General features: G+C 42.2%; 2 protein-coding genes across 2 annotated transcripts; one reads left to right on the top strand and one right to left on the bottom strand.

Moving 5' to 3' along the window:
• Positions 1-1,854: 1,854 nt before the first annotated feature.
• Positions 1,855-13,115, bottom strand: mettl8 (methyltransferase 8, methylcytidine; the record flags this gene model as incomplete). Its single annotated transcript, XM_083639144.1, has 10 exons — positions 13,071-13,115; positions 6,972-7,131; positions 6,314-6,405; positions 5,856-6,190; positions 5,441-5,490; positions 3,723-3,783; positions 2,936-3,075; positions 2,294-2,400; positions 2,108-2,173; positions 1,855-2,009 (listed from the first exon to the last, which is right to left on the bottom strand). Exons 1-10 carry the CDS (start codon positions 13,075-13,077, stop codon positions 1,855-1,857), a joined length of 1,173 nt encoding a protein of 390 aa, XP_083495270.1. The 5' UTR covers positions 13,078-13,115.
• dcaf17 (ddb1 and cul4 associated factor 17) lies at positions 12,852-25,982 on the top strand. The gene is made up of 14 exons (XM_083639143.1): positions 12,852-13,288; positions 13,394-13,497; positions 13,819-13,909; positions 14,045-14,181; positions 14,283-14,361; positions 15,507-15,596; positions 15,695-15,802; positions 16,021-16,117; positions 16,262-16,401; positions 19,507-19,616; positions 19,753-19,840; positions 20,072-20,155; positions 25,425-25,580; positions 25,671-25,982. Exons 1-14 carry the CDS (start codon positions 13,157-13,159, stop codon positions 25,779-25,781), a joined length of 1,527 nt encoding a protein of 508 aa, XP_083495269.1. The 5' UTR covers positions 12,852-13,156; the 3' UTR covers positions 25,782-25,982.
• Positions 25,983-27,360: the final 1,378 nt, after the last annotated feature.

Below are 27,360 nucleotides of genomic sequence, written 5' to 3'. Positions count from 1 at the left end.
TTTTGTGTAGATGCTGCAGCACACACGATTAATGTTTTCCACTGGCTGGTAAATTATTTGATTGACGCCCCACAATAATCTGTATGTGGGCACAGCTGCCGCCGCTCACTCACAATGCCTAATTATCCTTTTTTGGGCACAAACCTCTTTACACCCCGGCAGCAGTGCGTCCTGGCTCCCTGGGCTACCTCTGTCTTGAGTGTCTTCAACGTCTGAAACGTCACGCATCGTGTGCAATTCTTTATCGCGAGGGTGATGCATTTGATCAATACCACTGTTATCTTTTCCAAGACACTTTGCACATGGATGACTTTGCAATTGAATGGGGAAAACTTTCACAATACTGTAGAAAGAAAGTACCAAATGTTTCAATGTTTGTTTGCATATATATGTATATATATATATATGTGTGTGTATGTATATATATATATATGTGTGTGTGTGTGTGTGTGTGTGTGTGTGTGTGTGTATATATATATGTGTGTGTGTGTGTGTGTGTGTATATATATATATGTGTGTGTGTGTATATATATATGTGTATATATGTGTGTGTATATATATGTGTATATATATATATATGTATATACACACACACACACACACACACACACACACACACACACACACACATACACATACACACACACATATATATATATATATATGTGTGTGTGTGTGTGTGTGTGTGTGTGTGTGTGTGTGTGTGTACATTAGAGGTTCCTGTGTAGGGCAGTGGTTCACAAAGGGGGGTCTGGGGACGCCCAGGGATCATTGAGGGGGTCCCCAGCAAAAAGGATAATAATTTATTTTCACTAGAATTCCAACTATAAGTAACACAATGGTAGAACGTATGACTATTTTGGCCATGGGTTTCATACACTTTCTGTAATAAAACAGTTTAGTCTATAGTTCATCTGTAGTTTGTGTTCTTATTTTCCCTTCGGTTTAGTTAATAAATTGTTTAAACTTTTACTTTGGTGTATGACTCCTCATCCCCTATCGATCTATAGCACAGAGCTGTCCTCGAATATTCGGATATTCGCTCATAATGCTGAAATTCGAATTTAAAAATGAATATTCGATTATTTATTTATTTTTATTCAGGCCGTTAAATACGGTTGATGCTAGAGTGACCCCAACCAATCACCACTCCTCCTAAGCTGCAGGGCCAGCTCAGCGAGCTGAGCCCGCCCAGTGGGTGAGCCTAGGCATCTCGCCCGCGTAGTAACCTGGCTCAAGGAATGAGTCACGAGTCATATGCCAAAGTAAAAGTTAAAACAATAATTTATTAACTAAAACTAACGGAAAATAACTAGACCACACAAACTACATTAAACAAATCAACAGAACAAAAGATGCATGATGAGGAGGGACAGAGACTGAATGGTCTGTCTGAAGGTCTTCTTAAGCCCAGGTACACCCAATCAGCCTAAAGACCCCAACACCAGGCTCCTGCAAGACAGGGCCAGGAGAGAGAGAGTGTGTGTGTGTGTGTGGGGCGGGGTGTCGTCACAAAAGCGAACATCTTATCAGATGGGGGACCCTGGGACAAAATCGTATCAAATGGGGGTCCATGGTCTAATTTGTGTCAGTTTAGGGGTCCTTGACATGAAAACGTTTGAGAACCACTGCTGTAGAGGAGGTGAAAACCAATCAAGTATAGCCTATAGGCTACACAGTAGTCTACAAAACCAGATAAGACCATTGTAGTATGATTTAGCATGTTTTGTACGTTTATTGACAATGGTTTGTCTGTGTAGTTCACTTCTGAAAAACAGTTTCCAGTATTGAATAAATGTTCAACAGCAAAACAGAAAAGGCAGAGTCCCAGGCGGAGCTGTGCAAGGTGGGGTGTTAAGATGTTGGAGGTGGATACAATTTCCTGTACTTGCTCTGCATCCACACCCGGTGCATTGCAACTTTCTTTCCTCTGTTCACTTGTAGTCGTCTGTCCTCCAGATTCTGAACTTCTTCCAGTCCAGCATTGGAAAATAAATTATGTACCTCTTCTGTAAAAAGAAAGCAAGCCAAGAACTATAGCATCATGTACAAAAAAATAAACATAAAAATAAAAATGCAACACTTAAGAGTTGAGGAGTTGAAATACCTTTTGTGAAAAAGTAAACACAAGTTCCATCTCCACGTGTGTAGAAATTCTCTGATAAGCACCGTCCTGGTAGTAAGAGGAAATATTTAATTGTAAAAAGAAGAAGAAAGAAAGTCAAGACAAACCACATAATATAATTTATTATTTAGCTAATATACAGAGATTTGTTACCATTTGGAGACTCACCTCTCTTAAACCTGAGCTGTGAAAAGTCATATCTGCCATAATCACGGAAGAGGAATATCCCCCCATGTTTCAGATATGCAGACAGTCTGTTCACAACACCTTGTATTCTGCCAATAACAGCAATAATAGAACAATAATGTTATGGCACAACTAAGTTATCGCAACTAGTAAAGATCCAGGTAGTTCTGGACAACATAGGGCTCAAAATATAAGCTCTGGTATTATAAATACAGTAACTACAAAAGCAAAGTATTCCAAGCAGATATAAATGCTATATAAATGATCCTAACTGGATCAAATATAAACTGCAATCTCCCATTGTGCTCAACATAATGTAAATTTTGTATACATTCTGTTTTTTCTTTTTTCCATTGTGAATTATGTAAAATCCCAACATCTAGGATGCAAGGGCTTTTCATGCAAATCTCCCCACTGAAAATAGTGTACACTTAACTTAACATGTCAAACTCAATATGAACACAGTACAGTACAATGAATCTGTATTTACATGTGGAGCTGGGTTTAGTAATACCATTCAGACAAAGCCTGGGGAAAGTGAAGGGGGGTGGAGGGGGGTCTGGCAGGTGATAAACGACATCAGGCTCCCCTATCTTTGTGTCTTCTATTCTAACCTTCACCTACCGCTCTGGATGAATGGAAGAAAGCACAAAGACCGCCAGAATAACATCCAGGCTCCGAGGGGGAAAGGGAAAGGAAGCTGCCTCCTCACAGATGTCATGGACGAAGGCGTGACATGCAGCATGATCATAGTCTGGATGCTCCTTAAAGGTTAAGGTTAAATGTCAAACAAATTTAACTTCCGATATATATATATATTTAAGCAATATAGCATGAGAGCCAGTGTGTTTTTGGCAATGCATTTTTGGCAATGCATGCTCTATGTAAAAAAAATATATATAGCTGGAGGCCCAAAAATAGCACATTGAATCAATAGGACCAAATTGGTCCTCTAATAGTGTGTGTGTGTGTGTGTGTGCGTGCGTGCGTTTTTTTTACAGGGGGACAGTAAATGTACTCAACGGTCAAACTGGTCCCCAAAAGGATACATAGGTTATATGATAATCTAATATGGCTGAAAAGACCCTAAAATAAACTCATATTTGTGTTAGGCTACATGGTGAAATCAAAATCTAATGGCCTATGTCCACCGGCTGCATTACGGCTCCGTGCAGCTGCCTGAACAGACCCACACCCATATAATCTGTCAGACACGTGGGATCCGACAAAAATAGAACAGGTATTTTTTCTATATCGCGTGTATTGCCCATCTATTAACATGGGCGAGAGATGAGTCCTGGCAGATTTACCGGATCCGCACGGAGCCGTACCGCAGCTGGTGTACATTGGGTTTAACTCATATTGATATGGAATTTGCATATCAGTGCACAGCAATATCAGAAATGCTTACCTTGAGCAGCTGAATGGCACGCGGGGAAAAGTCACAACAGTATAAGAATGCACCTGTTTCCCTGTGAAACAGAACAATCAAAAATAACCCTAAATCATTACCTACACACGTAATGGCGTAACAATTAGATAAAGCCCTTTTCTCAAGCAGGCAGACAAATATGTAACTGACCATCTGAAAGAAAGCTCCAAGCAGTTATGCATGTATGCTCAGGCATACATGCACGTGTATTTGGATGTGATGCATGTGTATATGCATGTATATATGTACACAGTAGTATGTGTGTATCCAAATGTATATGGGTGGCTCAGTGGTTAGCACTGTTGCCTCACAGCAAGAAGGTCCCGGTTTCGAACCCCGGTCCGTCCCAGGTCTGTCTGTCTGTGTGGGTTTCCTCTGGGTGCTCCGGTTTTCTCCCACCACCAAAAGACATGTATGTTAACGTAAATACTCCTGTCATTGCTCCTGACCAAGGCACTGGCAAAAGAACTGGAGTTGGTCCCCGGGCGCTGCACTGCGGCTGCCCACTGCTCCTAGTTCTAGGAAGGTTCCTAGTAGAGGATGAATTTCCCCATGGGGATAAATAAAGGATAACTTATCTCAACGTATGTATATATGTTTATGTATGTATGTATGTATGTATTGTATGTATGTATGTATGTATGTATGTATGTATGTATGTGTATGCATGTATGTATGTATGTATGTATGTATGTATGTATGCATGTATGTATGTATGTATGTATGTATGTATGTATGTATGTATGTGTGTGTGTGTGTGTGTGTGTGTGTGTGTGTGTGTGTGTGTGTGTGTGTGTGTGTGTGTGTCTGTGTGTGTGTGTGTGTGTGTGTTTTGTATAGGTATACATATACAAATATATTTAATGTACAATGTAAATGTATGCAGTATCCAACATGTCGGTTATCCCCAATTCTTTTTTTTCGTATCTATTTTTATTTTCTTTCATGTTTTTTTTAGTTGGTTTATTGTTTGCATGTATGTATGTATGTATGTATGTATGTATGTATGTATGTATGTATTTATGTATGTATGTATGTATGTATGCATGTATGTATGTATGTATGTATGTATGTATGTATATATCTATGTCTATTTAATTTAAAACTTTGATTACAAATCATAATCATGAATTGTAACTTTGGAAGCAACTGATATGCATATATGCATACACAAAAAAAAGTATATACATTTTTTTTAGATAAAGCAGTTAAATGATGGCCTCTAATATCAATAATAACCCAACAAATGTATTTAAAGATTTAAACTTTTACAGAGAGCAACAGCCAGCAAAGGAGTTGACAAAATGCTTGAATGACTAGCAAACGAGAATATGTATTTTGAACAAGTGCTTCTAATTTCTAAACTACACAAAGGAGTCCACTGGACTGTCAACTGTTTATTTTCCCTTTCATACAGGAACTCTTCATAGGATTATGCACAGAAGTCAAGAATGAAGTCTTCCTGCTCTTTATTTTATTTTCCTGGCCTTGCAAATGGCTCTAGACAAAATGTTCTGCCTTGTATGTAAAACATGTCATATTCAGGCAATGACTGCCTGCTTGGAAAAACAAATATACGGGACTGGAAATCCATGGTTAATTCCAACAAAGAAAAGGACAAAAGTGCCAATGGGGAATTGGGGGGGGGGGGGGAAAGGTGTTTCTTGTCCATGCAATATCTCCAAAAATATACTCACTTGATTGAATTAATGATAGGGAACACACTGTTACCCACCCCACATCCAACCTGTGAAGAGAGAAAATATTTCATTGATAATTCTGCCTACACAAACCTGAGAAAGCAATTTCTGATGTGAAATCATTCAGTGCTTTCTGCACAGTAGTATCTTATTAGCCTGGGTGAACCCAGCCTTCAACGTGACGTCACAGACTATGCCTGTAACATAAGTTTAGTCTGGAAGCTAGTCTATTCAGAGCGATTTCCCGCGCGAGGACTGATAGTACATAGAGGTCACGTGGCGGCTGGGTTTACCCAGGCTAGTATCTTATAACCTACTTTATATGATTTATATATTTCAGTGGCCCATGTACAAGAGTCTGCATTACAGCAATCAAAAATAAAGCTCAGTAAATGTGAACGAATTTATAAACCTCCAAGATCCTGAAAGATGCATGCTGTCCAGGGAAAGAAGAAGGTTGTGTGGCAGCTTCATTTTCTAGCTCCTCGCCAGGACAGGAGTGTTGACAGCCAGGAGTGCCTGCTTTTCTGTGCTGCTGAGTGGGACTGCCGTGTAGACGCTGACTGCCAGAGCCACTAGGTTGTGGGTTCATGGCTGGTAGCCCACCCTGACACCCATGGCTTTCTGCACCCAAAGGAAGTAGCTCCGGGAATTCCAAAAACAGCCACTTGCGATCTTTGAAGAATTTGTCCTGGTGCGTCCCATAAAACTTGTCCCAGTATCTGCAAGCCTCTGTGTCATGTTTACCTGAGTGGAGGGAATTTGAGTACATTTTCAAGTTAATTTTTTGCCATGTAAATCAAATCAAATCGAAATCTATATAATAATAATATAATAATATAACTGAATCTAAAATAAATTATTGCTTACCTTGTTCTTGTAAAGGGATTTGTATGCAGGAATTTTCTGCTACCTTTTGATGAGCGTTTTCTTTCTCCTCCTCTGTCCATTCAACATGATCCCTGAAACATGATGCAGTTCAGTTAGGGATGTGCAACACTCCAGATGGTCAATGACTTACTAACTATGTAATATGGAAATACATTGCATTTGTTTCCATTTCCATAAAAAAACACATTTTATGTATACTTCAGAAAATGCTTAAGAGATGTTGTATTTCTAGATTATATGCTTTCAAAAATATTTTCTGAGTTGATTGTCAACAGCATATCGAAATAATGTATTCCCAGTGTCAAAATGTGATGTACAGTATATTTGGAAGGTATGCAGTATAGGTTGAGATCCCAGCAAAACACATTTGAAATGCCCAGCTAGGCATTTGAAACTAGAACATCTCATTGAAGCTCTCAAATGAAACCCCACGTTTCTGTTAGCTGTTGTTAAAAGTGAGCAGGTCTATATTTTAATCCCATCATCAACATACAGTACAATATATGGCATAGGTATTTAAGCTTATAAGTGGGTCAGCTACTCAGTGGCAGGTGTGTAACCATGTGATTGACACGTCAGTCAGATAAGGTACTCAGAAAAAGAGGAGAGTATAATATTATATCAGCCCAAGACTGACCACATGTTGTGTTTGAAGATGTCCTCAGGATCGGTCAGAAGCCTCGATCCCAGTGGAGCAGAAGGTCTTCCTCCACTGCTGTTCAGTCTCATGGAGAATCTGCTGACAACCTGAGCCACTACGGCTGGGGAGAGGCTCCGCAGTGTATGCATCTGCAAAACTGCAAGAAGAGGTGAAATAATTTCAGGCAAAATTGCATACAAACAGTCTCTCTGTGTCTCTCTCTCTCTCTCTCTCTCTCTCACTCACTCACTCACACACACACACACACACACACACACACACACACACACACACACACACACACACACACACACACACACACACACACAAACGCTTTCAATTTTAACATCAATCACACTGGTGCAACAAATGCTAACTGTTGTATAAAATTGAAGTTCCATTGATTGGCATTTCATAATCAATAAGCTATAATTGCATACACATTATTAATTGGTATATGTTATTAGTCATAAGACATCTCATACATGCAGATGTAACGGCGTTGTGTAGGTGGTACTTGCAGCAACCCATGTTAAGGGCTTGTCCAGGGGTGGATTCGAACTGCCGACCCTCGGCTTGGGAGTCCAGCATGTTAACCGCAACACCAAGAGAGCTAGCTCCCTTGGCGGAGCTGGTTAACATGCCTTTATACCTGGGGAGTGAGTTTAACCAATCCACTCGCTACCACTCGGGACTCACGAGGAATCCGCGCTGATTCAACTCGGTTACACTCACCCCCTTAAACTCACTCCACACCCACTGGACATCCGGGTTCACGGCATCAATGTAACGGCGTTGTGTAGGTGGTACTTGCAGCAACCCATGTTAAGGGCTTGTCCAGGGGTGGATTCGAACTGCCGACCCTCGGCTTGGCAGTCCAGCATGTTAACCGCAACACCAAGAGAGCTAGCTCCCTTGGCGGAGCTGGTTAACATGCCTTTATACCTGGGGAGTGAGTTTAACCAATCCACTCGCTACCACTCGGGACTCACGAGGAATCCGCGCTGATTCAACTCGGTTACACAGACATGGACAGACACTACAGACAGACAGCATATCTGTCGTGGCATTGAGATCTCTCCCCTCTGCTCAAGCCTTGGAACAGTGCATCATGTTCCATAAACACATACACACACAGTTCCAACGCACACACACACGCACGCAATCTGTGTGCTCCAAGTTCACTCCTCCCCTCTCTGTTTCTCTCCTCTCTATAAAGCATATGTCAAATGTGAGATCTTCACTGCATTGTGTAACCTCATGTAATCTAGGAGAATACAAAAAAGTGGGCCAAGAAAGCTCAGCAGGCCAAGTAGAATACAAAAATAGAAAAAAGGAGCTTCTTAGATATTAGGATCAAGTTTTAATATAGAAGTAATGTACAGGTGTACTACACAAGTTTACTTAACAATGTACATCTTCATACAAAATAACGGGCAACAAAACGCAACGCGTTTCAACCTTGCTGGTCTTCGTCAGGCTGAATTAGCTGGATGTGGGCTGCCGCACCTGTATAAAAGAGCATACGTGGCACAGGTAAGGTGACGTGGCACACGGAAGAAGTGTCTGACGCAGTGGTGACGTCAAATTATAGAATATCATATAATAGAAGCATGTGATCAACAAGGGCATAAGACATACTTAGAACTGTAACAAGGGAAAGAGAAACAAGCCTATTATGTAGGCTACAAGGGACAGGCATGATATGTACGGTGTAGCAAGAGGGGATACACAATACAACACTTTATAAAAAACACGTTAAGTCAAACTCCTCATTGAGTCCGTGTGGAGCGACTGTGTTGAGTGTGTGTATATCCAGCGCGCTTCACGCTGCAGGAGCGCTCTGTCAAAGTCTCCGCCTCTCGGATGAGGTAAGATTAAGTCTATGGCCCAGAAACGGAGATCACCTTCATGCCACTGTCACACCACTGTCACACCACTGCGTCAGACACTTCTTCCGTGTGCCACGTCACCTTACCTGCATGTATGTGTATGCTCTTTTATACAGGTGTGGCAGCCCACACCCAGCTAATACAGCCTGACGAAGACCAGCGAGGTTGAAACGCATTGCGTTTTCTTCCCCGTTATTTTGTATGAAGATGTACGTTGTTCAGTAAACTTGTGTAGTACACCTGTACATTACTTCTATATTAAAACGTGATCCTAATATCTAAGAAGCTCCTTTTTTCTATTTTTGTATTAAAGGTAAAGGTAAAGTCCCAACGATTGTCACACACCTGAGTGCAAAATTTGTTCTCCGCATTTGACCCATCCCCTGGGGGAGCGGTGAGCAGCAGCAGCGCCGCGCTCGGGAATCATTTGGTGATCTAACCCCCCAATTCCAACCCTTTGATGCTGAGTGCCAAGCAGGGAGGCAATGGGTCCCATTTTTATAGTCTTTGGTATGACTCGGCCGGGGATCGAACTCACAACCTCCCAGTCTCAGGGCGGACACTCAAACCACAAGGCCACTGAGGCCATTACTGTACCTCATGTAATCTATACATCATGTACAGTATACTGAGATACGTGCAGTCCTTCTCTAATGATGATTAGAGGAGATTAAGAATATGGCTTTATTAAATACACTTTTATAAGACACTTCCTGGACTCCTGCTTCTATTATTTTAAATGTGTGGTCACCAGTCTTATCATTTTGGCTAGAGACACTATTTGAATCATTATATAGCGGGATGAAGAGTGGTGAAATTCCATTCTATATCACTAACAAAAGCTGTTTATTGCATTTCAAACAAAGTGCAATATAGTTCAGTGTAAAACTAGGCTACCTGATACAAATAGTTGTTGATATTTGTACAATAACGTTACTACTGGTTCTCAATGTGGGGTCCTCCTGGGACCACCAGGGGTTCCCCAGCAAACTTTGCCATTATTTCATTTACAAGAGAGAATGTAAAAGAACGACTGTTTTGACACATAGTTCCACTGGTTGTTATCAAACCTTATAGCAAGGCAGATAGTCCTGGAATTCTGGACAAAATTATATATCCAACAGTAAAAAATATTCTCAGTTTGGGTCAGAGAAACTCAAATGGGGGTTTGTGTCCCTAATTTGTCCTAACCAATAAAAAAAAAGTTGAGCCTACTAGATTGCACACAAAAGTTGCACACTGAGGGGGGAAATGTGCTTTGCTACTGCTACTTGACTCACATGTTCCTCTGAGTTACTGTTGCCCAAAACTTTGAATAGCTCACTTTCACTTTATTTCTTTTTGTATTTGCCATCTGTCATATTAACTCATTGAATGCCATGGACGTCCTTCGACGTCCAATTAAATAGTGACGTAGAATGCCACGGACGTCCTTCGACGTCCAATGCGTTTTTTGACGGTGGGACGTCGATCAAAGCCTTCCGCAGCTCCTGTACAACTATAGAAGCTATTGGAGGTGTATAACCTATTTTACGGACTCATTAGGTGGCGACAGTGCTTGCTCGGTGCAGTCCAGATTAGAGACAGGTCCGAGAAACAGCCTAAAAGCCGTGGATCAAAGACAACCCGATGCATGCTCCCAGAGCCATTTGCTCTGTCGCGGGAGCTGACATTGGCTCCGAACAGGAGTCAATCCGCGCTCACAACTGAGCCCCTCTGTCCCTGTCTGTCTGTCTGTCTGTCTGTCTGTATAGTTTCTCCAACCGATTAGCAGACAGGAAAGCAGCCCCTGACGCCAAACCATTCAGCAATCCGGGTTGGCTCTTCCCTGCTGTGGCGCTGAGAGCCGACAGCAGCACACAAATGCAGCACTCCGAAAATATAATGGTTGCGTGAGGCTGTGTGCAGTGTGGGGAGGAGTTTACGGGGGGAGGGGGGGAGGGGGGTGGTGCCGGGTGGTGCACGCAGGGCATCACACAACAACTACGTCACTACATCAGAAAATATTATCTTCAGACTCAGTGAATGTGCTTGAAATGCTGCATTTCACAAAAGGCGGATTATCTCAGCTAATAATTTGAAAAGCCTGAAAACGCTGAAAACGACCTATCTTCTCCGGCTCATAACTAAAGAACGGAAAATGGTATCAATAAACTTTTTTTTGCTGATGATACAATAGAGCCAGCTCGTTCTTGTGCGTGTTCGGTGTTTACATAGTAATATCACACAATATTCTGTGGGCCTCGAGAAATCACTGAAAACGCTCTGAAAACTCTGGCACTGGGAGCATCCGTTCTCCAAAAGTGGCTGGCACTGAATGAGTTAACCAGATAGCATGAATTGCATCCGGAAACGAGTTACAAAGAAAGAGTTATGACAAGATTAAGGAATGGCCATACTGCTTTAAACAGTTCCCTCATTTTGATTGGAAAACATAATATGGGAGATGTAAGTTATTGTGGAGAGGAAGAAACAGTGGATCATGTTTTATTGTATTGCCAGAAGTATGTGTCAGAGAGATGCGTTTTAAAGAATGCAATCAGAGAGATTAGAGAGGAAAATATCAGCAATACAAAACAAATCAATAATAATAATAATAATAATAATAATAATAATAATAATAATAATAATAATAATAATAATAATAATAATAATAATAATAATAATAATAATACACTTCTGGAGTAGTTAATATCAACAAGATTAATGAATAGAATCAAAGGAAATTGTATTAATTATTTGGTTAATTTTTAGCCCTCCTCACTCCAGGCATCTTGTCTCTAGATTTGTATGTCTGTTTGACAACTGCACCATGGCCTCATCTGAGAGGATTAGAGAAGCGTGGCAGGGGGAACTTGGTATTGATTTGTCTGATGTTATATGGGAAAGGAGTCTGTCTGTGGTACAGCTCTGCTCAGTTAATAGCAGACACCAACTGATTCAATTTAAAGTCACTCACCGTCTTCACTATTCCAAGCATAAATTGCACAGGATCTTCCCCTCTGTCTCGCCACTGTGTGACAGGTGTCAGGTCTTGGAGGGTACTCTGTCCCATGCCTTCTGGTTCTGCCCTTCACTAACAGAATTTTGGGCCAAAATATTTGACTGGTACTCCAAGGCCTACAAAATAACCCTGCAGCCGGAAGCAGAACTCGCCATCTTCGGCTGCTCGGAGTCCTCTCTGAACTTCGCTACAGCAGCAGTCTCTGACACAGGGGACAATTGTTGCCAAAAAAACTTATTTTGAAGGAATGGAAGTCCTCCTCTTCACCTTCTTTCCAATTGTAGTTGGCCAACATGACCTCTGTTATAAGGATGGAGAGACTTAGGTTCCTGAGAACCAATTCACTTCATAAGTTTTCAACCATTTGGGATCCGTTCTTAGCCTACCTTGATGAGGTTAGAGGTGACGGATGACTCGCCTGACTGGTCTCTCATGGACCCCTTGCATGGGATCTCAGGCACATTTCTCATGAGCACATAAGCACATTATGCGGCTGGTAGCTATGTACCTTATGTTTTTTGTTTTGTTGGTTTGTTTTTGTGTGTGTATATGTGTGTGTCTGAGCATGTTTCTTTGTCTTGTTATTGTTATGAAAAATCTAAAATAAAATATGGAAAAAAAATTATTTGGTTCATTTTTAATGTATTATGACTATTGTGTTTATTGTTTGATAGTAATTACTTGTTGTGTATAAATACCATGATAAATACAGAGGATAGATTTTAGTCCACACTCCAGATCAGTGGGTGGCGGTAATGCACCCGAAGAAGAAGAAGAAGAAGAAGAAGAAGAAGAAGAAGAAGAAGAAGAAGAAGAAGAAGAAGAAGAAGAAGAAGAAGAAGAAGAAGAAGAAGAAGAAGAAGAAGAAATTACAAAAACTACAAAGATGGCGCAGGCTACTACGCGGTCAACATCGTCAACATGCAACGTTGCTACACTTCAGCGTTAGCTCATTTTAACTTAGTTATTACAACACCCGTTTCTTATAGGGCACAAGCTACGCTGGGCCACATGTTGGTTAAGTGAGCTAACCTAGGTCAGACTTTTCAGTGAAGTTACGATAGCCAGGTTCGCTAGCTCAACCGCTAACGTTAGCATCACACAGTTGTGAACTTTTCCATTAGCGTTACAATAAACTCAGAGAGCAGGTGGCTATGCTGGAGAGATACAGGTTTGTTATCTCAACCAAATCGCTCCTACCTGGCATTAGTTGCGGGTTAGCTTCCCTGTGCCCATGCTCCAGACCCGCCCTCGTCCTCTAGCTCCAAGTGCCACCTACTGTAGTGATGTCGCCTCACCCTCAGCGGAGGAAGAGCAGCAATGCCGCCGAGCTGCTGAGCCTGAGGAGCAGGGGAGTCCGTGATGCTGGGACTCTGTCCAGGCACAACCTGAAGATCCTCAGAGGCGTTGTAATCCAGGTAGTGAGAAAGAAACACTGTACTTACTCTACACACTGCGCAGTACAAACACTGGTTTCACTGAACATTTTGGCAACATACACTTTTATTTGTATTTCATTGTAGGATAACAGAAGTTTCGTCAAAGTATGGAGCAAGACCTCAAAATCTTCAATAGCATATGAAAATGGGAAAATCTACTTTAAAAATTACCAGAGTTGCTACAGTTGGTAAGTGTTTCACTGTAGTTATCTAATGTGAAGTAGAGCTGTTGAGGTGAACCCAGGTAAAATCCATTATTATCCACTATTGATTTCCTTTAGTAAATCTATACATCACTTACCTATCAATCACAAACAAGGAGCAGATGAGTGAAGAGAAGGCTGTTTAAGATGAGATTAAGATGGGATTGTGCTCCTGCATCTCAAGAAGAAGTCGCAATTTCCACAGTCAGTGTATATCTGTCAGTGTACATGTAGTATATTTGCTTGCTTAATTACATGCCATGTATATTTTGACACACAAAGAGTGAATGAGTCTTCTGGTTTCAGTGTTCATTCAGAGCCTGAAGTTCTGTACAAGTTGCCCAGGCGGCCCAAATGGGGGAAAATTGAAGATGCGTTGCTATGTGAGAGCCCACTTGTAAGTGAAACTGAACACCTCATTTAAATTCGGTTTTCATTTAATTTTATCACTCAACTTGCAATGAGTATGATTTTACTAAGATTAATTCAGACTGTTTTTTGAACACTCACTCTTGTGTGTTCTTAATGACAGGACAAAACCTTAGCCTCTCCATCTGATCAGAAACCCAGCCTCCTGGCTTTGGCGGCCGATAACTGGCTGTATCGCCTTTCAGCTGAAACGGGAGCAGTACTCCAGAGAGTTTATCTCCACCCAAACCAAAAGTTCAGGTATTTCCCACATTGTGAGTTCTGGTGCTTCTTGAGTTTGAGGTTAAGTTTCAGTGTTACTTCATTATATAAGCCTGCTAATATGTTTCTACTTTTGGTAGGCACATTGGCTGGGATGTTCCTCAGGAGACATTTTATGTCAAGTCCATTAAAAACAAAGCAACAAGTTTGGCACATCAGGTAATGTTATCTGTATGTCTGTCTGTCCTTCACGTGTCTCGAGAACCATTCGTCGGATCAACTTCGAACTCGGGGAGTGCACTTAGGGGAACCTGATGGAGTGCAGTGTAGAATTTCGTGAAATTCACACACACAAGGCCCGAAACCAGTCCCTATTACAGAAATAGTGGACTATATAGTGTGTTGGCCATTTTATACTAGTGTCCAAATTCTCAACTGTTTATTTGATTCACTATATAGTCCACTATACAATACCCACAATGCACTACAATTTCTAGTGAGCCGAGAATGTACCCTACATTTTCTCCCATATACCACAATGCAATGCTGTCATTAGTGGACGTACGTGCATGGGCTGCCAAGGCAGGAGGGGCGCCATGCACACAAAGCGGCTGCGATCTGCTCCAATTTCAAAAAATTCTGCTCAAATTAGTTAACATAAAAATGACAAAAATAGGGTCCGGGTTGAAAAATATTGAAAGTCTCGTTAAATATAAGGATGCTCTGATGAAGGTGAAATACCGAAACGCCTTAGTAGACATGGCCCAAAAAGGAATAGGTGAAAATGAGGTGATTTCATTTTAAGTCCAGCACCCAGCTACAAAGTACCCTTTTGGAAGAAGCGCACCTGTTTATTGTGTAATGAAAAAATAAAGTTAGCAAATGAGAGAATCTGAGCTACTGGGCTAAGTTAGCAGCAGCATCAAGCTAGCTAACAATAGTCAATTCGGTCCACATTTCAATTAGCTACATTGATTCACTGACAGCCTGAGCCTACATGCGAAGAAATAATAGCAGGATATGCGTTATATCTGCAGGTTTAAGTAATGGTAGTGCACTGTGCAGACGATCTCAATTGTGTTTTGCATTTGCTCAAATAGTTTGACTTGTGTTGCTACAATCTAACTATTTGGAAAATGTCTAAGATAATAAAATTATACTGCTAGGCATTTTGTTCAATTAAGGGAAAAGGAGCAGGTGCCCAAGCACCCAGAGCCCCCAACCCCCCCTCCTCCGCACGTACCTGATATGCAAGCCTGAGCAGGATGAAGCAGTTTTAACTGTTTAAAACTTGCTTAATGATATAGCTGGGATGGGGAGGGGGGGACAACTAATTTCACCTTTTTCATTTCTACATTTCACAGGCAGGAATCGTTCAGAGTGCTCTGATGCACCTGGCCATCTTTAGTGTTTTCCCCTTGCAGCCTGTGGGCGTTATGGAGATCAACAAAAATGTATGCAAACTTGTTTGTTATTGTTGTGATTTTCATACCTTTTTTCAAATGTCCTTATGGGTGTCATATAGAGCTATTCACAAGTTTGAATCTTTCAGGTGTTTGGGAATGGTGTTGCTGATGTTGTTCTGTCTCAAGGTGTCCTCGCTGTGTCCTACAGCAACAAGTCAGTGAAGCTGTACAGCTTTGAACACATTGTGAATAAGGTACATAACTTTGAATCCTTAAAGAACTATGTAACTGTTTCCGTTTTGATAATAGTCAATAGGATACCATCAGAAAAAGAAAAGAAAAATCTTCTCTTTTCATAAATTTTACACATTTGTTTGTTCTCCTTTTTCTGGCTGCTCATAGCTCTGACAGTCTGATGTATAATATTTCACCTGAAATCCTCCCCCCCCACTCTTTTCTTATTTCTCCACAGTACATGATCAGGAAATTGGAACTTGGAGGAGTGTTTTTTGGGAACCTAAAAATCGGAGACACTCCTTTTGGTATCCCAGAGAATATCAAAATCAAGGGTGGGGCAGTTGTTTAGTCTACTCTAGACTGACCGTCTTTGTGTCTGAATGTTTTTTATTAGACCATCATGCCCCCTATGAGCGGGAATGTTTTTCCTCTGAGAAACAAAACAGGATTTTTTTTTGTTCATCCTTATTCCATAGATTGTCCTCCAGTGCTTTTTGAGGTGTCATGCTCTGAGAACAGTGTCATGCTCGGAGGCTACCCATGGCATTACATCTATACACCTCCGCATAAGCGCCACAAGGGAACTCACCACATCTGTTCACTCGACGGCACTCTGGTATTTTCAAATAATTTATTTTTAAATAATTAACTATATGGTATACAAAAAAAAAAAAAAAAAATCACTATGCAATCTAGATATACAGTAATAAATACATGTCTCCCAGACTGTTGTGTGATAGTATCTGCCTACAAATTAGTTGGGGCCTATTGAAGGTGTCAATTTAAGTGCCACAGATGTTTAGGACAGTCTTTGTCTTCAGCTGTGGTAGACACAGCAAGATGTCCCAATCAAGACTGTATAAAATGGGCTAAGCTGTTTTGTGCAGCATTTTTGCTACGTCTCAAACCGTTTCTCTCTTTTTCTTTTTTTTATTATTGTTTTTTAAGATAACTTAGGAGAGATTACTGTTTTCCTACATTTCAGTACACATCCCTGTTTGGATGAGTTACACCGGGGGCCTGTACTACAAAGCAAGATTAGTGGTTTAGCGAGGTAACTTCAGGTTTAAACCTGGTTTGGCCGTACTACAAAGCAAGTTAACTTCTTACCGACATATATTTCCATAGCAACTTATGCTTCACACTTAACCTGGTCCGCAGCAGGTTAAGTTGCAAGGATAAGATTAGACCTTAAATACACTGCCCACGAACCAATCGAATCAGCAGTTTGGAAAAATGGCCAACCCAGGGGCGGAGCTACCCTAACAGCCCAGAGGGGGCGAACATTTCAGGGGGGCCCCCGCCGCCGGCCGCAAGGCCGGTGGCGAAGAAAAATTGGCCTTTTTTGCTTTTTAGAATCAGTTTTAGCCATATTTAGTGGAATATCTCATTTTAAACACACCAATGTTATTGTCTATTGATTGAATTCCTCTCACACTCACACCACTGACTTTATTAAATAAAGTCATTTTAAGTCACAACTGTAAAATAGCTGATAGCCCCTATATCCGAAAACACAATTTGTCACTCAATGAGCCAAGTAATATTATGTCCAAGAAAGACTACAGTGAAGCCACTTTACAGACAAGCTTGTTCTGAAGAAGAAAAATAAAAGCACAGGTTGTCAGCCGGGCCCGGTGGCCTGGCCTGCAAAAAAAAAAAAAAATTTTTTTGATGGGCCCCCCTGACGAGTGGGCCCGTGGCGGCCGCACCCTCTGCCCCGGCGTACGCTCCGCTACTGGGCCAACCCCTTTCTGGACGAGTTTCCCATCTAGGAAGGAGCACGAATTGTAATGTTGAATGAGTAATGTTAATCAATGTTAATGTTAATCAAGGACTAAAGCCTTGCACTTGTTGGCTATTTTAATTAAGCCCTACTTACCACTTTGGAATATGTTTTTATATATTCATTTTTGTGCTCTCAAGTAGCCTAGATACGTTGTTTGATCCCGCTGATCGATTGCAGCTGAATAGTGAGTGGAGAAATATCACTAAACCGGCATAAAAAGGTTACATAAACGTCTCCAAAGCGCACGGTGCCGTGTGCGCAACGGAGCTGAGGCTGACGTTGGGTTGGAATTGAAATGGTCATAGCCTACATGCTGGAATAGCCTACTACATCTAAGCAATTTAATATGGGATCACCTGCACACAGGCGATCCCATATTAAGATGATTCATATCTAGGCGACTCCTGCATTTTGCAGCTGCAACTGTGTTGCTTTTGGCCTGTATGATGTGATTGAACTTCATATTTCCAGCATCATTATATGAAATATGGAGATATGCGACTCTGCTGACATTACAATAGCCATGTGACCACAAAATAGGCTAGTTTTTATCAATGAAAACTATGCCCGCATCGTCTCAATTCAGTTCAGCAGTTTTCTCTTTTATAGGCTATTAGGATATCATTATGTTATTCATTGAGCATGCGTTTCTAAATCTATGGTCTAAATAGGCTTACAGATTGTGGAAATTTATAGACTGAGATTACACATTTACATTTTTACACTCGCAAAAAGCTGCTGTAGGAAATAGAAATCGCTGATCAAAGTAAATCAAATGACTGATGTGAATACAAGCGTCAGCTTTAGACAGTCTTTCAGCAGACTATCCAACGCGGATTTTCATTCTGACAGGCTACATTAAATATCCGCTAAAACTCTGATCACTGCGCCTATAGGAATTATTCAATCAGTCATTGAGCCTAAATGGTCTATACGGATTTTGGACTGAGATAGATTACACATTGCTTCCACAAAAGACTGTAGATAGAGAGCTGTAGATAGCCTACGAAACCGCTCTTCAAATAAATTACTTTTGTGGATAAAAGTGGTCACTTTAGACAGTCATTCGGGAACAGTAATAATATCCAACGCAGATTTTTATTTGCGGTTTCATAGAATGAGGAAATAGGCGTGTCTGGCGCTGTCAGAGTTGGAGCAGTCCATATTGCACTGTGATTGGCAGTTGTTAAAAACCACGCCTCTTTTGCGGGCACGAGCTCCAGTGCACGGGCATTTTCATGTGCACGCGCTGTCAGCTTGATTAGAAAAACCTGGTTCGAGTTAACGAGTGCCAATCGACGTTCGTAGTACAAGTTAACTACAATCGAGCTGATCTGGTTTAGACAAACCAGATCAAGGGACAGATCCTGGATCTTCTAATACAACATTCGTAGTACAGGCCTCGGATCCAATGTAGATTGTAGATTTGGTTTTTCCACATTATGACATCTGAAAGGAGAGGTCAGATTTGTTTTACTTTCTTACATTTGCCAACTTGAGGGGGAAAAAAATCGAGTTGAAACCACTGAAAATTTCAAAACACAGTCGCTGCGCTAGTATCTTTGCCCGTGATGATGGCAGCCTTTTATTGAGACATTGGAAAGAAATAAAAGCTTACAGTGTAACAGAGAAATTAAGTGTTGTATTTAAAAAATATTGTACACTACACACAGCAGCGACATTATTAATCCAAGTGTGCGCGCATGTGTGTGTGTGTTTTCACTTACCTTTCCCAGACTGAGCAAATTCTACACATTATATTCACCTCCCTTGAAGAGACATAATATAGTAATAGCTTTGTCCACAGTATGTACAGTAATTCATAATCTCTATTGTTTGTCTTGCAGCCCTAGTGACAACTGTACAGTTCATGAATTTATACATTATAGTTTGTTTTTAGAACTGCATTGTTTTGTTTTCTTGTGAAATTAGGCCACAAATGGAATACAAGATATGAACTGCTTCTCTCTGGAGACGGATTGGATGTGTTTCCACCCTGATGATTCAGGAAGAATCCTTCATCTTGGACCTAGCACCATAAAGTGAGTATCACTGTCAACTCTTGCATAATAATTAAAAATGAAGATAATGTAAGGTAACAGTACTGAAAGTTCTCCGTTGTGTAAAAAAAGAACGGGTCGCATACAATTATCCAGTTTTAATTTATTTTCTTCCAAGTGTCCTAAAAATTCTCCATGAGCTGAATAGCGGTTTGCCATCTCAAGTAGTTGAAGATTTCTCCATCACCACTACCCGTCGAAACAGTGTGAGTGTAATACATCTTCACTTATTAGACCTAGGTCTGTGTACACTGCTGAATGTGCTCGTTTAGTTCACACAACAAGTTACATGTATGATGTGTATTCACTGCAGCATTCATTGGAAGTCCCATGCAATAACTCCCTACCTAAAACGGAGGATTATCTCATCACTGTCGAAAGATAAATGTGTGTTCATTTAATTGCTCATTCATGGTTCTGCTTTCCATCTACTGTAGGCCGCCTCCCAGGTCAGTGTCACTTCCTCGGGCCGCACAGTGAGGAGACGATATCATCAGCTGGATGATGACCCAGGGCAAGAGGTATCAAATGATTATGCTTGTCATCAATCTGCTAGCCCCACAAACACTATACCAGGGGAGGTACGTGTGGTGTTGGCCTTCTGCTTTAATAAAAATGTACTCAGAAGTGGAAGCACAGTCTATGGTCCAAGTAAATTGTCAATTATTACATTGATTCAGAAGCCAGCACATAAAACAGCCCTCACATGATGCTAAATTGTATTCAAGTTTCATCAAAATTATTTATTAGGATTACGTAGTAATGTGAGATATCACATTTGGGGTCAAACTTTTGACCTTCAATTATCGCACCTCCATTAGGCCAAGCAGTGTAATAGTTAAGTGCCAAGGACGTCTGTGGACGTCCTAAAAAAAAGTAACGATAAGTGCCAAGGACGTCTGTGGACGTCCCAATATCATAATTCATATTATTCCATAATTCTGCTGTTTAAGGTCGTACCCAGCCAGTGAGCATGAATCCCTTCAAGGGATCACACGGCGCCACCTTAAAAATCTACACGGCAGCTGCGCCACCCTAAAACCTTGGCGCTCAGATCCTTTACTTTGTGCAGGAGAAAGCCGTGATCAAAGAGAAACCGATGCATGCTGCAGCCAGAGCCATATAGATTGCTCTGTCTGCAGCTGACAGTTGGCTGCGATCCGCGCCCACAACTGAGCTCCTCTGCCTCTGTCTATCTGTCTGCATATAGTTTCTCCACACGATTACCCGCCAGAAAGGCAGCACCCGACGCCGAACGGCCAAACCTTTTCCTGCAGTCCCGTTTGGCATTTCCTTGTCGCGCTGGGATCCGCCCGGGAGCCGCCGTCAGCCGCCCGGCGCAAAAACGGAGGCTGCGAAAATAGACTATGTGCGTGTGGGGAGGAGTTTGCAGCTCAGGGGGGGAGAGGGGGGGAGAGGGGGGTGGGGCACGCAGGCTGCACAGAACTACACCACGTCACTACATCAGAAAATATTAGCTAGAGTCAGTGAATGTGCTTGAAATTAGAGTGCAAAAAGTATTCATAAAAGTGACTTTATCTTGAAAAGTAAAAAAAGACAGCAGAAAACCCTTGAAAGTGCTCTTCTTTCAGAGGCTGTCATTTCATAATGGAACTGTTTAGAAACAAAATTTCTTCTTTGAAAGAAGCAGGAGTGTCCAATGTTTCATTAGAGTCCAGCCCTGTCCATATAGCCCTAATAGAAAAAATTCTATAGCTGTTTTCAACTGAATGGAAGTGAATCTGGCACAGGCTCCAGACAATTTTACTGAAGCGCTGTGGCACTCAATGTATATAGATAGTTGAATCTGTCTAACCTGTTAACCTGTCATTCTGAAATGTTGACCTTTTTAATAGGGCCACAACAAGCCAATCAGTATAATGGGACAGAAATGGAAGAAGAGTGCCTATGACATCATCAGTGATGTCTTCAAATGTTTTTGTCAATAATGATGTCACTGATGATATAATAATCTACACTATAATGACGATAGCGTCTGTCCGTCTCTCTCTGTCTGTCCTTCGCGTATCTCCACAACCGTTGGTCGGATCGACTTGAAACTCGGGGGGTGCGCTGATGGCGACCCGACGGAGTGCAGTGCCCTGTTTTCGTGCGATTCGGACGCGAAACACGTTCGATATTTGAATATTTGTCTTCAGTTCTGCGCTCCTTCAAGCTCCAACTGATCTGGCCGTAGGGTCGTTGAGAACAGTCAACACAGGGTCGTTAACTAAGTCAACATCGAGTACTTGAGATTGAATGGTGGGGGGGTGTTAAGTAAACATGAGAGAGAGGGCAGTATGAAAGGAGCAGAGAACATGTATTTGTAAGCTGAATAAGCAGCATTAATATTCAAGTCGGTCATGAATAAAATCAAGGGGAAATAATCAGTAGAGCTCAGTGATCTTAGTTAAGTGAGATTTCTAAGAGATTTTTACGTGGCTATAATGGTAGGCTATAATGAGTCACGCATTCAGAAATAATATCCTCTAGGCCGCAGTGGTTCTCAAATGGGGGACCCCCAGGGGTCCATGGGCACTTTGCCAGGGGGTTCCTGAAAAAATTGTGTGCAAAAGCTTCATAGTTCAACGAAAATATGTTGGCCCCTATCGTTGCATCCGCCTATAAACAAGCAATATAGTAAAACCAGACAAGCCAAGCGTTCTGCTCCCCTTCATCCCGTCTGTCTGTCTCCATATATAGGCTATTATTCCATATTATTATGCTTCTAAAACCAATCTAACTGCAGTTAAATACTGCAAGCATGTAAATACGCTACACTATAGCAAGATCAAAGTGAAAAGAATGTTCTAAACGCATTGGCTAGAAAAGATTATGAGATTAGATTGGTGAAAGTTTGTCCAGAATGATATCATTATCTCTCCCCTGCTGCAGGTAGGATGATGCACATAAATATAGCCTACATTATGTAAAGTCATTGCAGAAATGTGTTTTTATTGTAAAACTAAATGTGAAGTAGGGCCAATTTATTGGAGCGGTCATCACAGTACATGACAGTAGAACCGCGTTACGCTGTCACTTATCTAAATCACGTTAAATCTGCGAGGGATATATATAGCCCCTAGGATGGCATATATGTTTCACATAGAGTTGTGATTTGATTTCGCCATTTTATTTTGTCCAATATTGAAATGTTCCACAATTGCAATTGTGTTACAACGCTGTCACAACGCTGACGAAGGCTAACGCTGAAACGCGTACGTTGTGGTGCAACAGGAATAAAAAACCTCAAAAGGACTTTTTGAGTGCTGGCTCCTTCTCTACTACAATTGTGTTAAGAGAAATATTATTTCGATCTACCACTTACCCTATTTAAGCTGATTTGGTTGCTATTTCTTCTCAAACGGATTCGCCTCAATGCGTCTCAATGCATACTGGGAGATTTCACATCTGTGGCGTGCCTGTCTGCTGTCTGATGCACGAGGGAGTGAGAGAGAGAACCGGCAAACTTTTTTTCCAGCAGTCATATTGTGCCTGTCAGACTGATGAGCAAGAGAGAGGGAGTGACACAGAGAGAAGGGGGACAGAGAGTCAGATGGCAGAGGAGCGCTCCGCGCAACCGGCACACAGAATAGGCCTGGTTTTGAAAAGCGCTATGCCCTAAATTAACGCCAGGGCGGAAGATATCGTTAGGCCGGTATTTAAGGCCGAAACGCCCATTCTGGCCTATTCTGGCACTGCGCCACGCCTGTTTGGCCTAAAGCGCATTTCGGGGGCGTAAAGCCATGTTGCTATCTTCCCGAGGCAGGCGCAAGGTACGGTTTTTTTGCGTTTAAGGCCAGTTTTTGCACCTAAGGCCTGTGAGAATAGGGCCCCCAATGCTTTAAATCTAAAATGGTTCATGGATTACATTATAATCTGACAAACCTATCAATTTAAATGTCAAGCACGTTACCGTGGAAGCAAGCTGAGCCAAAAATAACAAAACATTTGAGAACCTCTGCTCTAGGGCAACACCACTTCCGGGAACCCGCATCCTGTGTAAGTAGGGTTCCCAGCGTAAAACCTGGCCATTTCCACCAATGCTTATGGATGAGCATCATCTGCTGCATGGCATCAAGAACCGTTGGTCAGATCGACTTCAAACTCTGGGAGTGTGCCCTATTGTGCAGTGCAGTGCCCTGTTTTTGTGCAATTCGGCATAGCGCCACCTACTGGCAACATAGAAAATGTGGTTTATCTCAAGAACCATTCGTCCGATCGACTTCAACTTTGGGGAGTGTGCTGAGGGGAACTCGACGCAGTGCCGAATTTCGTGCAATTCGGCACAGCGCCACTTATTGGCCACACAAAAAGTGGTTTATCTTGAGAACCATTCATCCGATCGACTTCAAACGCGAGGGGTGCGCTTAGGGGGACTCAAGGAGGTGCAGGGACCTGGATTATGTGCAATTTGGCATAGCACCACCTACTGGCAACACAAAAATCGGTTTATCTCGATAGCCATTCATCTGATCGACTTCAAACTTGGTAAGTGCGCTGCTGGGAACCTGACATAGAGCAGTGCCGAATTTCTTGCAATTTGACATAGTGCCACCTACTGGCAACACAAAAAGCAGTTTATCTCGAGAAACATTTGTCCAATTGTGACTTTAAACTTGGGGAGTGCGCTGCTCGGACCCCGATGGAGTCCGGTGCCGCATTTCATGCAATTTGGACTTATTCCAGGACTGTCTGTATGTCTGTCCTTCGCGTATCTCGAGAACCGTTTGTCGGATCGACTTCAAACTTGCACTTAAGGGGACCTGACAGAATGCAGTGTGTGTGCGGGGGGGAGCACCTACGGGGTGGTGCATGGGGGAACGGGCACTGCACTAGTAATAATAATAATAATAATAGATTGGATTTAAAGCGCCTTTCTCAGACTCAAGGACACTGTACAATTTAAGAGTAGTAAAAAGTAGTAAAAGGCATAAGAAAAAAGTAAAAGAACACAGACAACAAAAAGAATAAAATGAAGGTTATGCTGTGTTTTATGGGGAGCCAGTGGAGTTGCTGCAGAGTGGGGGTGATGTGTTGCCATGGTTTGGTGCGGGTGAGGATCCTAGCAGCGGAGTTCTGCATGTACTGGAGCCGGGCAAGTGTCTTAGCTGTGACACCGTACAGAACTCCGTTGCAGTAGTCCAGTCGATAGGTGACGAAGGCATGGATCAGGGTTTCAGCTGAGGTGTCGGAGAGTGAGGGGCGGAGGCGTGAGATGTTTTTGAGCTGGAAAAATGCTGACTGATTTGATGTGGGATTCGAATGAGAGGGAGGGGTCAAGCAGGACCCCGAGATTGCAGACTTCCGAGGAGGGGCAGGTGGAGCAGCAGTCGATGGAGAGGATGAGGTTGCTGGTTTTCCGGAGGGTAGATTTGGGTGCCACGACTAGGAGTTCTGTTTTATTGCTGTTGAGTTTGAGACATTGTGACATCATCAGTGGGACAAAAATGGAAACAGCCCACTCAGTGGGACAAAAAACAGAAACAGAGCCCACTTACAAAGCAGAGTCCACTTGCTCCCTTTTATAGATACTAGGGATCTTGCGTGGTATGACATCACTGGGATTTATGATATCACTGATGATGTCACAGTGGGATTTATGACATCACTGATCACTGATGATGTCACATCACAGTGGGACAGAGAAACAAACAGACAGAGCCCCAGCTCCCATTTATATACTGATAATAATATAGATAGATGTTTATATGATGTTTCTACACCAACAAACCACATCAAATGCCCCATTGAAAAAAATAAATGAAAATGTTGCCTTTAATTGGACAGACCTTCCGTACGGTGGAGTATGAAGATGAGCTGGACCTTCTGGCAGTAGTGGTAACAGACGGAGAGGATGGGGAAGGCAGAGCCGAGGTTCGACTCCATGACAACAAGAGCGGGGCGTTCCTCAGGACAGTTCGTCTGGAGGAGCCTTGGGATGAGGTGAGTGGCTGACATTAATGTGTCATTACATGAAGCTGAAGTGCCCCTGTATATACAGTAGATTCATGTGTGCTCTGTCTATTGTTTCAGACTTACCGACACGAGTTGTTCTTTGACAAAGAGACAATTGTTCATATTGAACAAAAGCAGAACAGTAACTTCTGCTGCCATGTCTACAAACTCCAGGTCACCAGAAAATAAGTGTCTGGTGCAAAGGTAACTTCAGGTGCTGGAAATCGCACAATAGTGATATGAGAATCTACTTTGTTAAGATTTTGTAAATATTTGTTTTTGACTTAACCCCTTTACTGTTTTTCTGTAAAACTGATCATGCTGAGCCTGGCATTCACATTTGGATTTATTCTGTAATTGTTCCTGTTGTGCTAAATTAGTGTTGATCAACATGCTACTAAAATAAGTTGGTTATCTATGATCTGATGTAATAAAAATAAAAACATTCTCAGCTACTGTGTATTACTGCCAACTACTCTCTGTCCATTAGCATTACACTTACACACTTGTTTTAGTTCCATCCACAAATAAGTTGGTACAAACAAAGCTGCTGATATTTGAACCTGCAGCTACATACCAAGCTGGAGCTGGTTCTTATAAGTCCTCTAATGTTTTACATTGTGGACTTGCTTGTGTGAATTTGCCATTGAGATGTTGGTGCTTTATGCCACCTTTCTATGTCTGGTTTAGCCATTAAGGCACGTCAAAGTTAGAAAATGTGCCCTTTTTAATGTGAAGGTTTTTTCTCTCCTTTTTTCAAAATCAGATCAGTATCCTTCCAAACTTAGAAATGTTGCTCTTTAATGAGAGTGCCCCCATCAACCCAGTTAGTATATTTTGTATGCCTCTGCCGGCGTTAACCGTGGCCGGAGGCATTATGTTTTCAGGTTGTGCGTCTGTCCGATGCTTGTTAACATGATACAAAACGCAGTGGTAATTTGTGTTCAGCAGGATAATCTTCACAAACTGTGACCTCATTTATGACCTTTGAAACATTTGATCAAAAAAACATTTACATTTCAAAAGTCATAAAAGTGGTCCAGGTTTGTGAAGATTATCCTGCTGAACATATAAAGAAAAAACATTGCATGGATGCAACTGGGACGTATCCTCAGTGATGTACCCTGGGGTCATAGGATGTTTCGGGTCTCGCAACATCATACACCCTCGCCCAGGTGACCCAGCCGGGCCTGGCCAAGCCCCAACTTACGTCCCAGTAGCTACCCACGGTCAGCCCTCTAGGAAGGGTCGAAGGTGGTCACGTGGTCAGGGACACTCAATCTGCTGCTCCGGAACTACTCTGCCGGGCCCGGGGGGGGAAGGGCTCTGGTACGTAGAGGGACCGGGCTCTGTGGGTTGCCACCCGGCCGGGCTCCTCCTTCGTCTCACCAGGTCTAGGACCTGTGCGCTGCACCAGACTCCCCCGCTCCAAACATCTCATTCCGACGTGATGGTATCTTGGTGGATACCATGCAGTACCAGTAATTGGTGGCACTGCAGACTCCACTTGCGGCTTGAATGGCCCTCCTAAAAGGCCTCTCGTGGATTGTTGGGCTTCTTCCTCACGGAAGACGCAGGCTGGGGTGCTAACCCATACTGCTCCCGGGTGCCGTCCCTGTTCCGGCTGTCAACTGACTCTCCAGTGGTCACTAGTCTATTCCTGGTTGTCACGTAGTCTATTCCTATGAGTCACTGGCTAAGCCAGGCTAACTTATAAAGAAAAAACATTGCATGGATGCAACTGGGACGTATCCTCAGTGATGTACCC

This window comes from Poromitra crassiceps (assembly GCF_964638095.1).
Source record: "Poromitra crassiceps genome assembly, chromosome: 6".
NCBI lineage: Eukaryota > Metazoa > Chordata > Actinopteri > Beryciformes > Melamphaidae > Poromitra > Poromitra crassiceps.
The sequence above is the reverse complement of the archived record's forward strand: the minus strand, read 5'-3'. Positions and strand labels throughout refer to the sequence as shown.